The 16,244-nt window shown below is 43.3% G+C and overlaps 1 protein-coding gene across 1 annotated transcript in view; it reads right to left on the reverse strand.

Annotated features, from left to right (window-relative positions):
- LOC111566826 (ral GTPase-activating protein subunit beta-like) overlaps nucleotides 1–16,244 on the reverse strand; it is a 17,113-nt gene continuing 869 nt past the window's right edge. Inside the window, exons 2-21 of the mRNA XM_055010797.1 lie at nucleotides 14,626–14,771; nucleotides 11,584–11,698; nucleotides 11,372–11,507; nucleotides 11,168–11,229; nucleotides 10,689–10,785; nucleotides 10,447–10,580; nucleotides 10,167–10,349; nucleotides 4,824–4,972; nucleotides 4,441–4,610; nucleotides 3,923–4,026; nucleotides 3,444–3,599; nucleotides 3,141–3,326; nucleotides 2,916–3,074; nucleotides 2,352–2,475; nucleotides 2,155–2,271; nucleotides 1,958–2,055; nucleotides 1,683–1,773; nucleotides 1,168–1,234; nucleotides 956–1,095; nucleotides 1–323 (exon numbers count right to left, since the gene is read on the reverse strand). Coding sequence (XP_054866772.1) covers nucleotides 151–323; nucleotides 956–1,095; nucleotides 1,168–1,234; nucleotides 1,683–1,773; nucleotides 1,958–2,055; nucleotides 2,155–2,271; nucleotides 2,352–2,475; nucleotides 2,916–3,074; nucleotides 3,141–3,326; nucleotides 3,444–3,599; nucleotides 3,923–4,026; nucleotides 4,441–4,610; nucleotides 4,824–4,972; nucleotides 10,167–10,349; nucleotides 10,447–10,580; nucleotides 10,689–10,785; nucleotides 11,168–11,229; nucleotides 11,372–11,507; nucleotides 11,584–11,698; nucleotides 14,626–14,771 — 2,607 coding nt within the window. The 3' untranslated portion in view covers nucleotides 1–150. The remainder of the gene's footprint in view (nucleotides 324–955; nucleotides 1,096–1,167; nucleotides 1,235–1,682; nucleotides 1,774–1,957; nucleotides 2,056–2,154; nucleotides 2,272–2,351; nucleotides 2,476–2,915; nucleotides 3,075–3,140; nucleotides 3,327–3,443; nucleotides 3,600–3,922; nucleotides 4,027–4,440; nucleotides 4,611–4,823; nucleotides 4,973–10,166; nucleotides 10,350–10,446; nucleotides 10,581–10,688; nucleotides 10,786–11,167; nucleotides 11,230–11,371; nucleotides 11,508–11,583; nucleotides 11,699–14,625; nucleotides 14,772–16,244) is intronic.

Consider the following 16,244-nt stretch of genomic DNA (forward strand, 5'->3'; position numbering starts at 1 on the left):
GACCTTTGACACTTTTATTATGCATCACCAGCCAGGTGACGTCATCAATCACAGTCACCTGTAACAGCCGTATACCTTGTTCTGATTGGCCGGTTTACCACACATTTTAAACACAGCAAGTAAAAACAAAAGGGTTTCCATGGCAACAGCTCAGAGGTCCTGGAACAGGGCGGAGTAGAAGGCGGGCTCAGAGCGGCGGCCCCGGAACCAATGGATGATGTCACTGATGGCGTGTTTCCGTCTGATGTGAGGTGGGTGGGTGGAGTCACTGTCCAGCCGTCTCCTATGGCAACCATTGATGGCCATCTCTCTGATCAGGAAACCTGGAGGCAGACAGACAGACAGGTGGACAGACAGTCAGGTAGACAGACAGACAGACAGACAGACAGACAGTCAGGTAGACAGACAGACAGACAGACAGACAGGTAGACAGACAGACAGACAGACAGTCAGGTAGACAGACAAACAGACAGACAGACAGACAGACAGACAGGTAGACAGACAGTCAGGTAGACAGACAGACAGACAGACAGACAGGTAGACAGACAGACAGACAGACAGTCAGGTAGACAGACAAACAGACAGACAGACAGTCAGACAGTCAGGTAGACAGACAGACAGGTAGACAGACAGTCAGGTAGACAGACAAACAGACGGACAGACAGGTAGACAGACAATCAGGTAGACAGACAAACAGACGGACAGACAGACAGGTAGACAGACAATCAGGTAGGTAGACAGACAGACAGACAGACAGTCAGGTAGACAGACAGACAGACAGACAGACAGACAGTCAGGTAGACAGACAGACAGACAGGTAGACAGACAGTCAGGTAGACAGACAAACAGACGGACAGACAGGTAGACAGACAATCAGGTAGACAGACAAACAGACGGACAGACAGACAGGTAGACAGACAATCAGGTAGGTAGACAGACAGACAGACAGACCTACCCAGTGACCTCATGCTGACTAAACTTCCGCTGACCAATGGGACGGCCAGGCTGAACTTGCTGGAGCCGTTTCCATGGAGACAGACTGAGTAGAGTCCAGTTCTCAGAGGATGGATGAAGACCAGCTGGACGTTTGATGGACTGAAGGACGGACAGAAGGTCTGTTTGGGACGTTCAGGGTTTTAATGAAGAACAAAGCGGTCTGAGATTTACCTGGACTCTGCCTTGGTCCTGGTCTGGGTCCTGGTCTCTGACAGCAGCTCCTTCAGGGGGAAATTCTCTGAAACACAAAGGAGATGGAGATGCTGGACCAGGATGGAGATGGAGCTGGGTTAGTAGGGATTGAAGAGCAGCAGAGACAACCAGTTTTTTGTAATTTTGGAAACAAAGGAAGACATACGGAGGACTGAAGGAACCAAAGAACCCCACCTTAGTTCCACTGAGTTCCTGCTGTGGAGCCTGAATCTAATCTGTAATCTTATACCAGAGCAGATACTCTACTGTTAGGAGTAATCTGATTACTGTGAGGGGATACAGTGATGCAGTACAGGAGTTATCAGTCTAACTTCAGTTAGTGGTACTGATAGACACTAACTATTATTAGATAATTATTATAACGTAATTAATATAATTATGTAATTGTTATTATTATGGAATTATTCTAATTAGCCTACAGATGTATATTTATGATGTCATTAATGAGTCATAATAAATAATAAATATTTTACCGACGTTCTCAAAGCGTTCCACCCAAACGATCATCAGCTGACAGGAACCAAAAACCGGAGAACCCAACTTCATGTCTTCAACGGGACAAGTCTGGACAGACAGACAGGTGAGAGACAGACAGGTGAGAGACAGACAGACAGACAGACAGACAGGTGAGAGACAGACAGACAGACAGACAGACAGACAGACAGACAGACAGACAGACAGGCGAGAGACAGACAGACAGACAGGTGAGACAGACAGGTGAGAGACAGGTGATAAAGTGTTTCCATACGGTGGAGTTGGGGGCAGAGTCAGGGTGACTTTGCAGGTCAGACGGTGACTCATTCAGTGTCTCCACCTCCTCTGAAGTCCTCGACCAATCGAATGCTTCTAAGATAGAGAAACATATTAAATGATCACATGACCCTAACTCTCCCTACTCAGGTGTGAACAACGCTGCTGTGACCTCAGAGTGACATCATCACTGACTGTGTGACGGCGACGGGACGATTAAGGTGATCTCTGTCAGGGCATCGGCAAACATCAGGACAAACCTCTGTCCATCGAACACGCCTCCTCCGCTGTCCCCCAGCACGGCACGGAACTCTGGGACACACAGGACAACCAATCGGCTTCAGGAACACCTGTGTGACCTCAGAGCACCATCAGCCAATCACATCACTAACCTGAGTGGCTGCTGTTAGCCCCGCCCCCATGCTGCTGCCCCACCTCCAACGGCCAACCGAGAGATGACAGCAGGTCCAGGAAGTGAGACTGGACGCTGCAGTGAGACTCCACGTTCCTCAGGACCTACAGAGACAGACAAACAGACAGGTGAGACAGAGTGACAGACAGGCAGACAGACAGGTGAGACAGAGTGACAGACAGACAGACAGACAGACAGGTGAGACAGAGTGACAGACAGGTGAGACAGAGTGACAGACAGACAGGTGGGACAGAGAGACAGACAGACAGGTGAGACAGGCAGACAGACAGACAGACAGACAGGCAGGTGAGACAGACAGAGAGACAGACAGACAGGTGAGACAGACAGACAGACAGACAGACAGGTGAGACAGAGAGAGAGACAGACAGATAGACAGACAGACAGGTGAGACAGACAGACAGACAGACAGACAGACAGACAGACAGACAGACAGGTGAGACAGAGAGACAGACAGACAGACAGGTGAGACAGAGAGACAGACAGGTGAGACAGAGAGACAGACAGGTGAGACAGACAGGTGGACCTCAGCAGCTGTCTTCTGTCCTGCTCTCATGTAGAAGATGAAGGCGGAGTCACAGTTTCTGGACGGCAGTTCATCCAATCGTCTCAGACTCTCAGAGAAACCAGGAAGAGACGAGTCCAGAGAGACGAGGTGGGCGGGGACACCGCTGATACCTGGGTCCTACAGAGAGACACACAGGTGAGACAGGTCCAGACCAGAGGATGGACTGTCTTGTGTCCTTGATACCTTCACACTGTCAGGTGTCAGGAGGCCCAGGTGGGACAGGAAGAGTCTTGCTGTCTGGAACCGGGTCGCTAGGGGCGGTGGTCTGCAGGTTGTCATGACGTCCGAATGGCCACTGACTATTGGCCGAGCCTCAATCTGCTGCTGCCTCCTCAACGCTGCTCGCAGACGCTCCAGCTGCTGCTGCACCTGTCAGAGGACAAGGTGGTAACACCTGGTTACACCTGATTGCACCTGTCTCACACCTGACTAGACCTTGTTCTGCTTGACCCACGGTCTGGTTCTGATTGTGGTTCTGGTTCTTACCTGCTCTGTTGCGGTCTCGTGCAGATCTGGAATGCTCCGGTCTGCTCTAACTGGAGGAACTCTGTCCATGTTTTCAGGAAACAGCTGATGTTTGACAGGACTTCGTATCCCAGTGTCCTCCTGGGTTCCCCGACACTGTTCTGGGATCAGAGTTTGCTGCATTCAAAATGCAAACAGGAGAGAAAAATCACTGATCTGAAGCCTGTGAAGGATTCTACTCTTCAAAGTGCCTCGATGATGTATTTTATCACTAGTAGTTGTGTATATTTCTTGTTAATTTTTACTTTTCTACTGGTATTTCTGACATATTTGTGCTTCCATCCTCTTTGCTGCTGGAACTGTCCCCACTGTGGGATGAATAAAAGATTAATTATCAGCAGAATGTTCAGACTGCTGAGCTCCAACACAAAATCTGGGCCTCTACAGGCGTGAAGGTTGTCTGTACTTTAAGGTCATCGCCTGTACTTTAAGGTTGTTACCTGTGTCTGTGCTCGTCCCTCTCTGGGCTGCAGATGGAGCTGTAGAGTCCAGGTGTGACGTCCTGACGGTCCTCTGATCAATACTGTGAGCGACGGATATGGAGCTGCACATAAGATCAACATCATCAATCATTGCTGTGTCAAAGTACTACAATAAGTATTGAATAACACTACAGTATATGTTGAGTACTGCAGTATATACTGGATACTACAGTATGTGTTGGGCACCAAAGTATGTGTTGACTACTTCAGCATGTTTTGGGTACTACAGTATATGTTGAAGTACCACATTGTGTGTTGGATTCTACAGTATCAGTTGGATACTACGGTGTGGGTTGAGTACCACAGTATAAGTTGGATACTATAGTATCTTTTGGATACTGCAGGCGGTGTTCAATACTACAGTAAGTGTAAGAGTACTGCAGAATGTGTAGTAGTGATACAATGTGTGTTAGAGTACTACAGTATGTGTTAGAGTACTTCAGGTACTACGGTTCCCAGCCTGGTTCTGGACTCACCCTGCTCAGGTCCTAGTCCTTGTTCCAACATGGCCAGAATGATGGAGCTTTCAACCACAAAATATCTGAACTTCTTCAGGCTGCTGTCACTTAAACCAGAGCAGCCAATCAGAGCGTCTTCACTCAGTGACCCACCAACAAACGGGAACGCCTCAGAAATCTGCATAACACTGAGATACCAGAACCAGGTCGGACACTGTGAGAACCTCTAAACCAGGTCTGACTCCAGTCTGAACACCTGATCTTGAACTGAATCAGGTGTATGACCACATATACCAGGATTCCAGATTTTCTTCTGAGAACATCAGATTGAAGGACATTTCTGAATAACAACATGGCATCTGAATGGAAAAGACCAGAAACTCAGTGTTTGATTGGCTCACCAGCTCAGCGTGGCCTCAGCCGCTTCCTTCACCCTCAGAGACGCCGGGTTCAGGTCCTTCTCCTCTTTACGCCTCACTTCCTGTTCCTCTCGGGACTTACTGCCGGAAATCCCTAATTCCACAATCTCCAGGACCTCCAACAGACACTCCTAAAAACATACATATAGACCACACCTTACCTGGTGGTCAGCTACCTGGTGGTCAGTTACCTGGTAGTCAGTTACCTGTATGTCAGCTACCTGGTAGTCAGTTACCTGTATGTCAGCTACCTGGTGGTCAGTTACTTGTATGTCAGCTACCTGGTGGTCAGCTACCTGGTGGTCAGTTACCTGGTGGTCAGTTACCTGTATGTCAATTACCTGGTGGTCAGCTAAATGGTGGTCAGTTACCTGTATGTCAGTTACCTGGTGGTCAGTTACCTGTATGTCAGCTACCTGGTGGTCAGTTACCTGTATGTCAGCTACCTGGTGGTCAGTTACCTGTATGTCAGCTACCTGGTGGTCAGCTACCTGGTGGTCAGTTACCTGGTGGTCAGTTACCTGTATGTCAATTACCTGGTGGTCAGCTAAATGGTGGTCAGTTACCTGTATGTCAGTTACCTGGTGGTCAGTTACCTGTATGTCAGCTACCTGGTGGTCAGTTACCTGTATGTCAGCTACCTGGTGGTCAGTTACCTGTATGTCAGCTACCTGGTGGTCAGTTACCTGGTGGTCAGTTACCTGTATCTCAATTACCTTGTGGTCAGCTACCTGGTGGTCAGTTACCTGTATGTCAGCGACCTGATGGTCAGCTACCTGTATCTCAATTACCTGGTGGTCAGTTACCTGGTGGTCAGTTACCTGTATCTCAATGACCTTGTGGTCAGCTACCTGGTGGTCAGTTACCTGTATGTCAGCGACCTGATGGTCAGCTACCTGTATCTCAATTACCTGGTGGTCAGTTACCTGGTGGTCAGTTACCTGTATCTCAATGACCTTGTGGTCAGCTACCTGGTGGTCAGTTACCTGTATGTCAGTTACCTGGTGGTCAGTTAACTGTATATCAATTACCTGGTGGTCAGTTACCTGGTAGTCAGTTACCTGGTAGTCAGTTACCTGGTGGTCAGCCACCTGGTGGTCAGTTACCTGTTTATCAATTACCTGGTGGTCAGTTACCTGTATATCAATTACCTGTATATCAGTTACCTGGTGGTCAATTACCTGGTGGTCAGTTACCTGTATTGACACCCGGTTACGCCAATCGGAGGTCACCAAAGTTAGTGTGGCATCGGTGTGTAACTTTGCCAAAACCATGTCGGACTCCATAGTTTTCTCTGGACCCCTGCCTGATCTGACCAGCGACCATATGTTTAGCCGTATGGCATCGTTTCGCCGCTGGTCGTCTACGTGGTGTACTGCAAACGACGTAGGCTTTATAGACAATTGGAGCTCTTTCTGGAGAAAACCTGGTCTGATTAGGAGAGACGGCATCCATCCCACTTTGGCTGGTGCAGCTCTCATTTCTAGAAATATGGCTGATTTTATTAGAACTCCTAAAGCATGACAACCCAGAGTTCAGACCAGGATGCAGAGTTGTAGTCTTCCACACCTCTCTGCAGTTTCCTCTCAGCTGTCACCCTCCAGTAAATCACTTAGCTTTATTGAGACTGTGTCTGTCCCCCAACCACCAAAATTCAATAAATTAAACAATTCAAAAATAAACCAAAGACATAGTAAGCATAAAAATCTAATTAAAATTAATACCACTTTTTCAACTGAGTGAAGAAACAGGACAATTAAATGTGGTCTGTTAAATATTAGATCTCTCTCGTCTAAATCTCTGTTAGTAAATGATTTGATAACTGATAACCAGATTGATTTGTTCTGTTTGACTGAAACCTGGTTGCAGCAGGAAGAATATGTTAGTCTAAATGAATCAACTCCTACTAGTCATACTAACTGTCATGTTCCTCCAATCACAGGCCGAGGAGGAGGAGTGGCAGCAATTTACCTCTCTAGCTTAAAAATGAACCAGAGACCTAAACCTAGTTACAGTTCATTTGAAAATCTTACTCTCAGTGTCTCTCATCCAGATTTAAAAGCTCAGAAACCAGTTTTATTTGTTGTTGTATATCGTCCTCCTGCTGCTTACTCTGAGTTTTTATCTCAATTCTCAGACTTTTTATCTGATTTAGTGCTCAGCTCAGATAAAGTCATTATTGTGGGTGACTTCAACATTCATGTTGACGTGGACAGTGACAGCCTTACGACTGCTTTTAATCCAATATTAGACTCAATCGGGTTTTCTCAACATGTAAATAAACCAACTCATAGTTTTAATCACACCCTTGACCTTGTTCTGACTTATGGCATAGAAATCGAACCGTTAACAGTATTTCCCCAGAACCCTCTTCTTTCTGACCATTTTATGATAACATTTCAATTTACAACAATAGATTGTATAGGAGTTAAGAATAAATATCATTACAGTAGATGTCTGTCTCACAATTCGGTGACTAAATTTAAGGAAATAATACCCTCTCTATTTAGTTCAGCACCACTTACTGATATCATGGAAGGGAAATATTATAATTTTACCCCCACAGAAGTGGATTATATTGTCAATAATGCTGCAGCCTCACTGCGTACAACACTTGATAGTGTTGCACCTGTAAAAAAGAAAGTTCTATCTCAGAGAGGACCTGCTCCTTGGTAGAATTCCCAGCTGCGGACTTTAAAGCAGGCGTCCTGAAAGCTGGAAAGGAAGTGGTACTCCACTAATTTAGAGGAAGTTTATGTAGCTTGGAAAAAAAGTCTAGTAATTTATAAAAAGCTCTTCGTAATGCCAGGACAACATATTATTCATCTTTAATAGAGGAAAACAAGAACAACCCCAGGTTTCTCTTCAGCACTGTAGCCAGGCTGACAAAGAGTCAGAGCTCTGTTGAACCTTGTATTCCTTTAGCTTTGAGCAGTAACAACTTCATGAGCTTCTTTACAAATAAAATTATTACGATTAGAGAAAAAAATAATCTGGCCCTTCCTGCAAATGTCACAGATGTATCATGGAGTACAGATACTTTAGAATTGGCTGTTAGACCAGATGGATATTTAGAATTTTTCACTCCCATACATCTCTCTGAACTAATTTCAATAGTTTCTACATCCAAACCATCAACATGTCTTTTAGATCCTATCCCAACTAGACTGTTCAAGGAGGCTTTACCTTTAATTAATTCCTCAATGTTAGATCTGATTAATCTCTCTCTAGTAACAGGTTATGTACCACAGGCTTTTAAGGTTGCTGTAATCAAACCTTTACTTAAAAAGCCCACTCTAGATCCAGATGTTTTAGCCAACTATAGACCAATTTCCAACCTCCCATTTCTCTCCAAAATTCTGGCAAGAACAGTTGCAAATCAATTATGTGAACATTTACAAAGGAATAGCTTGTTTGAAGAGTTTCAGTCAGGCTTCAGAGTGCATCATAGCACAGAAACAGCTCTGGTGAAAGTTACTAATGACCTTCTCATAGCGTCAGATAATGGACTGGTCTCTATACTTATTTTATTGGACCTTAGTGCAGCATTCGATACAATCAACCACAGACTTTTATTACAGCGACTAGAACATTCTATTGGCATTAAAGGGACAGCACTGGACTGGTTTAAATCCTACTTATCAGACAGGTTCCAGTTTGTGCATGTCAACAATGACTCTTCTGAGCATACTAGGGTTAATCATGGAGTTCCTCAGGGTTCTGTCTTAGGACCAATACTGTTCACATTATACAGGCTTCCCTTAGGCAATATTATTAGGAAGCACTGTATTAATTTCCATTGTTATGCTGACGACACTCAATTGTATTTATCTATGAAGCCAAATGAAACTAATCAGCTAGGCAGACTGCAAGATTGTCTTAAGGACATAAAGACCTGGGTGACCTATAATTTCTTACTACTAAATTCAGACAAGACTGAAGTCATTGTATTTGGCCCCAAACATCTTAGAGAATTGCTTTCAAAGTATATAGTTACTCTGGATGGCATTACATTGGCCTCCAGTACTACTGTGAGGAACCTCGGTGTTATCTTTGACCAGGACATGTCCTTTAACTCACACATAAAACAAATCTGTAGGACTTCCTTTTTCCACCTGAGAAATATTGTGAAAATCAGGAACATCCTGTCTCAGAGTGATGCAGAAAAACTAGTCGATGCATTTGTTACTTCTAGGCTTGACTACTGTAATTCCTTATTATCAGGTTGTCCCAAAAGCTCTCTGAAACATCTACAGCTGATCCAAAATGCTGCAGCCAGAGTACTGATGGGAGTTAGCAAGAGAGATCATATTTCTCCTATACTGGTTTCTCTTCATTGACTTCCTGTTAAATCTAGAATAGAATTCAAAATCCTTCTTGTGACATATAAAGCTCTTAACAACCGATCTCCATCATATCTTAAAGACCTGATAGTACCATATTATCCTAGCAGAACTCTTCGCTCTCAGACTGCAGGCTTACTTGTTGTTCCTAGAATCTCTAAAAGTAGAATGTGAGGCAGAGCCTTCAGTTATCAGCTCCTCTCCTGTGGAACCAGCTCCCAGTTTGGGTTCTGGAGGCGGACACCCTCTCTAATTTTAAGACCAGGCTTAAAACCTTCCTTTTTGACAAAGCTTATAGTTAGGGCTGACTGGGGGACCCTGACGGGATGAGCTGGTGTTTTCATTTGTAAAACTGACTTCCCCTCTTGACGTCCCTTTAGTTTGCTCCTAGTTCTGCTGCTATAGGCCTAGACTGCTGGGGAACCTCTCTGGATGCACTGAGCCCTTCTCTAACTACCTTTGTATTTACTATATATACCATTATTGCATTACATTCACTCTGTTTCTTTCTGTGTCCTTTCTCCGAGTGTCCCTGGTCCCAGAGCTGGATGCTTCAGATGTGTGGCTGTGTTTTATGGTCCTTGTGTCCCACCCCCCACCTCTCTATCTCTATCTCTACCCCTCTATCTCTATCCCTCTATCTCTACCTCTCTACCTCTTCTGTCCCTCTCAACCCGCCCGGCCAGCAGCAGATGGGTTCCCCACATTAGAGCCGGGTTCTGCTCGAGGTTTTTTTCCCTGTTAAAAGGGTGTTTTCCTTGCCGCTGTCACCTTTTGGCTTGCTCTGGGGGTCAGGCATATGGGTTCTGTAAAGCGTCTCGAGACAATTTGACTGTAATTGGCGCTATATAAATAAAATTGAATTGAATTGAATTGATTGAATATCAGTTACCTGGTGGTCAGTTACCTGGTGGTCAGTTACCTGGTGGTCAGTTACCTGGTGGTCACTTACCTGTATATCAGTTACCTGGTGGTCAGTTACCTGGTGGTCCAGCAGGGCGGGGTGTTGGGTTAACCAGACATTCAGACAGTAGAAAGCGGCAACGATGATGGAGTGCAGATCTCTGGAGTGAAGCTGAGGAGGACGACTGCACTGAAACACGATGTAGGTACAGACGGAGCTGACAGCTCGCCTCCTCTCCACCTCCTCCACCTGAACCTGCACCTACAGGATGACAGTGCAGCATCACAAGGAGGCATTTGTTTATAAAAACTGAGATGAACAGAGACCAGGTTTGATCTGAGTTTGTGTCCATGTCCACCTTGGCCAGTCCTCCCAGTACTTCCAGTGCCGACAGACAAACTGCTGAGTCATTCCTCCACTGAGACGTCAGATGCTGAGTCAGGCACCGCACAAACTGAACCCACAGAACTGCCGCTGCATCTGATTGGACAGCTAGTTACCGTGGCAACACACGCACAGTTACCATCAGAGTTCTATGACATGACGGATCAACAACATGAAACCAATAATTAAAAACTATTCATGTCATCATGTAAGTACCTGGTCCTCTGGTGCGTCTGCTCCCACTGGTTCCACTGGTCCCACTGGTTCCCCCAGTCCGTCTGGGTCTGGCTCCACCATGCTTGGACTCAGGTTCCTGCAAACACAGATGGATTCAGTGCATCAGTGTAAAAGGCGTTTAGCACCCCCTGGATCCTGCTGTTGGAACATCTCTGAAGACCATCAGTGTAATTATCCAGAATTTGAACGGTTATTAAAGAACCAGGGAAAGGAACCAAAAGACTTTGTCTTGTATTTAAACTGAACATAGTCATCATATGATAAACTATTCTAAAGATCATTCCATCTCAGATCAATACATTTTTAGAACAGTTTCTGCTCAAACACCTCTGGATGGATGGATGATTCTACAGCATGTCGATATTTAGAGATACTTGTGTGTAGTTTTAGACTGATGTATCAAATGAAGGCAGATGTGAGGAGATGACAGCAGAGTTGGTGGACACCAGGAATCTCACCTGCTGGGTTTGTCCTGCAGCCTCAAACAGAGCTGAGTCCTGAACCACATTCAGCATCGCCGCTACAGAAACACCAGATCAGAAAACAGTCAGACTGAACAGCCAGACCTGCAGATCAGGACCTGACTCTGGACCACAATAAGAAGCTGATCCCGGATCAGGGACTGACCTGGATCAGAGGATGATGAGGGATCAGGAACTCACCCAGGAGGAGCTGTGTGTTGGACATGTTTGTCTCCATCTGCAGAGCTCCAATCAGAACACTGAGGAGGCGGGGCTTCAGAGACAGAAAGCTACCTGTTCTGACACCATCAGGACTGAACCTTCCATCTAGTAAGACCTGAGTGCACACAGGTGAATGTTACTGCGACTGTGGTCCAGGTATCTTCGGTACGTACAGGTAGGTGGGAGGTTACCTCTGATTGGAGGGATCCAAACTGCAGAGGGAGGGGCAGCAGGGACAGCAGGATGAGGATGGACGCTCGCCTTAAATCCACCAGACTCACTAATCTTTTGAACCTCAGCAGCTCTCTGGGAAACCGACACAGACACAGTTACCTGAAGAGGTCAGGTGCTTCATGAGCACTTTCAGTTTAAGAGTGCAGGTACAACACATGTGACCTGGAAATGCTGAAAGGTTTTCTGTTCTAGTGAGACTGGACACCATAAAAAATAAGCAGACTGGGTTAGCAGTCTCGGACCAGGAATCAGTGGTCTTGGACCAAGAATCAGAGTTCTTGGACCATGAGTAAGAGTCTTTGGACATTGAGGAAGAGGTCATGGACCAGGAGAAGGAGGTCTTGAACCAGGAGCAAGAGGTCTTGGACTAGGACTAAGAGGTCTTGAACCAGGAGAAGGAGGTCTTGGACCAGGGGTAAGAGGCCTTGAACCAGGAGTTAATGGTCTTGGACAAGGAGTCAGAGGTCTTCGACCAAAAATCAGAAGTCTTGGACCAAAAGTAAAGGGTCTCGGACCAGGAGTTAATGGTCTTGGTCCAGGAGTCAGAGTCTTTGGACCATGAGTAAGAGGTCTTGGACCAGGAGTCAGAGGTCTTGGACAAAGACTCAGAGTTCTTGGACCATGAGTAAGAGGTCTTGGACCAGGAGAAGGAGATCTTGAACCAGGAGTAAGAGGTCTTGGACCAGGACTAAGAGGTCTTGGACCATGAGTAAGAGGACTTGGACCAGGAGGAAGAGCCTTTGGATCATGAGTCAGAGGTACTGGACCAAAAATCAGAGGTCTTGGACCAAAAGTAAGGGGTCTTGACCAGGAGTTAATGGTTTTGGTCCAGGAGTCAGAGTCTTTGGACCAGGAGAAGGAGGTCTTGGACCAGGAGGAAGAGCCTTTGGACCAGGAGTCATAGTTCTTAGACCAGGAGTACAAAATCTTGGACAAGGATTCAGAGACCATGTTCTGTTTTTACAGAAGTAATGTTTCCAGTTGTGGTACTACTGTACATGAGTGATTCTATAATTAGGGGTACATTTCAGATCAACCAAAACGTGAAAAAATCAGTGTTCTTTTTGGCTTAATATTCTATCTGTTTCTATATTATACCCCTGGATTGTGCTAAATCCATTAATTGGCCAGCTTAACCACTAATGATTTCTTAAATATTTAAATCAAAATAAACACCTAGTTCATTATTTTGTCAACTGTGTTACGGACAAAAGTTGTGTTGTAGAAGACATGAATTAAGTACTACGCATTTGATAAAACAATTATTTGCAACTTCTTGGGTCTATTCATCCAGAGATTTGTTGTTGTTTGTCGAACTGCTTTGAAAATAAGAATTTTGAGCTGAAAATTGATATTCTGCAGGATATTATCATCAAGGATGACAATTTTTTTTTACACAAATACTATTACACTGAATTTAAAAGTTACTGAACATTATTATGTAAGTCATCACTCTCTAGAAATGACCCTCATCATTTATATTACAGTTTAGGCAACCCATCCATCCATCCATTATCTATACACCGCTTATTCCTCACTAGGGTCGTGGGGGGGGCTGGAGTCTATCCCAGCTGACTCAGGTGAAGGCAGGGGACACCCTAGACAGGTCACCAGTCTGTCGCAGGGCCACATACAAAGACAAACAAGCACTCTCACATTCACACCTACGGGCAATTTAGAGTAATCAATTAACCTCAGCATATTTTTGGACTGTGGGAGGAAGCCGGAGTACCCGGAGAAAACCCACGCATGCACAGGGAGAACATGCAAACTCCATGCAGAAAGATCCTGGGAAAGCCGGGACGCGAACCAGGGATCTTCTCGCTGCAAGGCGAAAGTGCTAACCACTACGCCACTGTGCAGAGTTTAGGCAACATTTTATGTAATTATGGCACAAAAATCATATGTAACACAGTTGACAACAAAATAACACAGTTGACAGAAGTAACACAGTTGACAGGACACATTAGGAAAAGAAGAGAGAAACCTTTCTTTGCAATGAAAACTTTGTTTTGATTGATTGATTTATTATTTGAATATTATTTGTTTTTATATTTATTTATTATTTATGTAATCACTACCTTCTTACACTTGTATAGATTTCATCATGCAATTTATGTATAAAAACAGTATAATCAAGCTAATGTGTTTAAACCAACTACGTTTAATAAGCATGAACTATGAAAATAAACCATGTCAACTGTGTTACACCTGATGGGTGACACAGTTGACATGTAACACAGTTGACATTTCCTCCATTTTTGGACTTTGTGCGAGCTACAGACATTGAAGATGTCAGCACATGACCATGATCAACTCATATTTCTGTGGGCTTTCTTTACATTTTTGTCATTAAAACATATAAAGTAAGTACACAAGAAAATGTTGATAACACAGTTGACGAACAATTAATCCGCTCCATGTGTAGACAATCATTTTGATGAAATATTGACAAGGAGGAGTTGAAACTTACCACACTGTCTTCAAGGTTCCCACCAAAAAGGATGTGCCCTCCAGTAATGTGAGTCATGTGATTTTGGAGCAAACCAGTGCTAATTTATAGGTTTTATCAGTGGGTAACACAGTTGACAAGGATTTCTCGGACAGACGTTAAGTGAATAATTTCATGTATATTAATATTTTAAATAGATTTAAAAACAGCTTTATCATGTTATAATGATTATTTTTGAACAATTAATTCTGAAATAATGTATAAAAACATATATTCTATTGTTAAGTTCTAAGAGCAAACGTGACATTGAAGAAATCGGACAGCACAAAAACTGTAAATTCCAATATATAATTGCATTTTTTGCTAAATAAATTATGGAACCCGTTACCTTTTTCTTTTAAATGAAAGAGAAATATCATCCAATCTGAAATTGGTCATTGCTTGAAAAAATGACCAACAATATTTGATAAAATTGACAAATACACCCCATGGACTTGAAATGTACCCCTAATTATAAAATCATCCACATTTTTTGCGGTACGCATACTTGTCGAGCAGCACATTCTCCAGAACTGAGATGAAGGAGGGGAGCAACAGGTTCACTCCTCTCAGGTCACAGCAGAACAAACGAGTGGAGTTCAGCAGGATGGAGGCCAGAACAGGAGGACACACCTCCTCAGACACCTGGAGACCCTGCAGGAGAAAAATAAATAAACCGGTAATAAATAAATATAGCAGTAATATAGTACTTCTATAGTACATGGTTAGTACTACTCTACTATAGTAGATGGTTAGCTCTACTACTATAGTACATGGTTAGTACTACTTGTATAGTACATGGTTAGTACTACTATTATAGTACATGGTTAGTACTACTTGTATAGTACATGGTTAGTACTACTATTATAGTACATGGTTAGTACTACTACTATAGTAGATGGTTAGTACTACTTGTATAGTACATGGTTAGTACTAATACTATAGTACATGGTTAGTACTACTCTACTATAGTAGATGGTTAGTACTACTTGTATAGTACATGGTTAGTACTACTACTATAGTAGATGGTTAGTACTACTCTATTATAGTACATGGTTAGTACTACTTGTATAGTACATGGTTAGTACTAATACTATAGTACATGGTTAGTACTACTATTATAGTACATGGTTAGTACTACTACTATAGTAGATGGTTAGTACTACTTGTATAGTACATGGTTAGTACTACTACTATAGTAGATGGTTAGTACTACTCTATTATAGTACATAGTTAGTACTACTTGTATAGTACATGGTTAGTACTACTCTACTATAGTAGATGGTTAGTACTACTTGTATAGTACATGGTTAGTACTACTACTATGGTACATGGTTAGTACTACTCTACTATAGTAGATGGTTAGTACTACTTGTATAGTACACGGTAGTACTACTTGTATAGTACATGGTTAGTACTACTACTATAGTAGATGGTTAGTACTACTTGTATAGTACATGGTTAGTACTACTACTATAGTACATGGTTAGTACTACTCTACTATAGTAGATGGTTAGTACTACTTGTATAGTACATGGTTAGTACTACTACTATAGTAGATGGTTAGTACTACTCTATTATAGTACATGGTTAGTACTACTTGTATAGTACATGGTTAGTACTACTCTACTATAGTAGATGGTTAGTACTACTTGTATAGTACATGGTTAGTACTACTACTATAGTACATGTTAGTACTACTACTATAGTACATGGTTAGTACTAGTATAGTACATGGTTAGTACTACTACTATAGTACATGGTTAGCACTACTACTATAGTACATGGTTATTACTACTACTATAGTACTTGGTTAGTACTACTACTATAGTACATGTTAGTACTACTTGCATAGTACATGGTTAGTACTACTATAGTACATGGTTAGTACTACTACTATAGTACATAGTACTACTTATGCAGTACAGTTAGTACTACTACTTTAGTACATAGTTAGTACTACTTATGCAGTACATGGTTTGTACTACTACTATAGTACATAGTTAGTACTACTACTATAGTACACAGGCAGTAATAATACTCTTGTTTTTCTTGATCTTTCCAGATTCAAACGTTCAGTCAACAGAAGTCAGATTTCACGAGTTCCATCAGTTCTTGTTCTCAGGT

Source organism: Amphiprion ocellaris, chromosome 5, assembly GCF_022539595.1.
Source record: "Amphiprion ocellaris isolate individual 3 ecotype Okinawa chromosome 5, ASM2253959v1, whole genome shotgun sequence".
Lineage (NCBI taxonomy): Eukaryota > Metazoa > Chordata > Actinopteri > Pomacentridae > Amphiprion > Amphiprion ocellaris.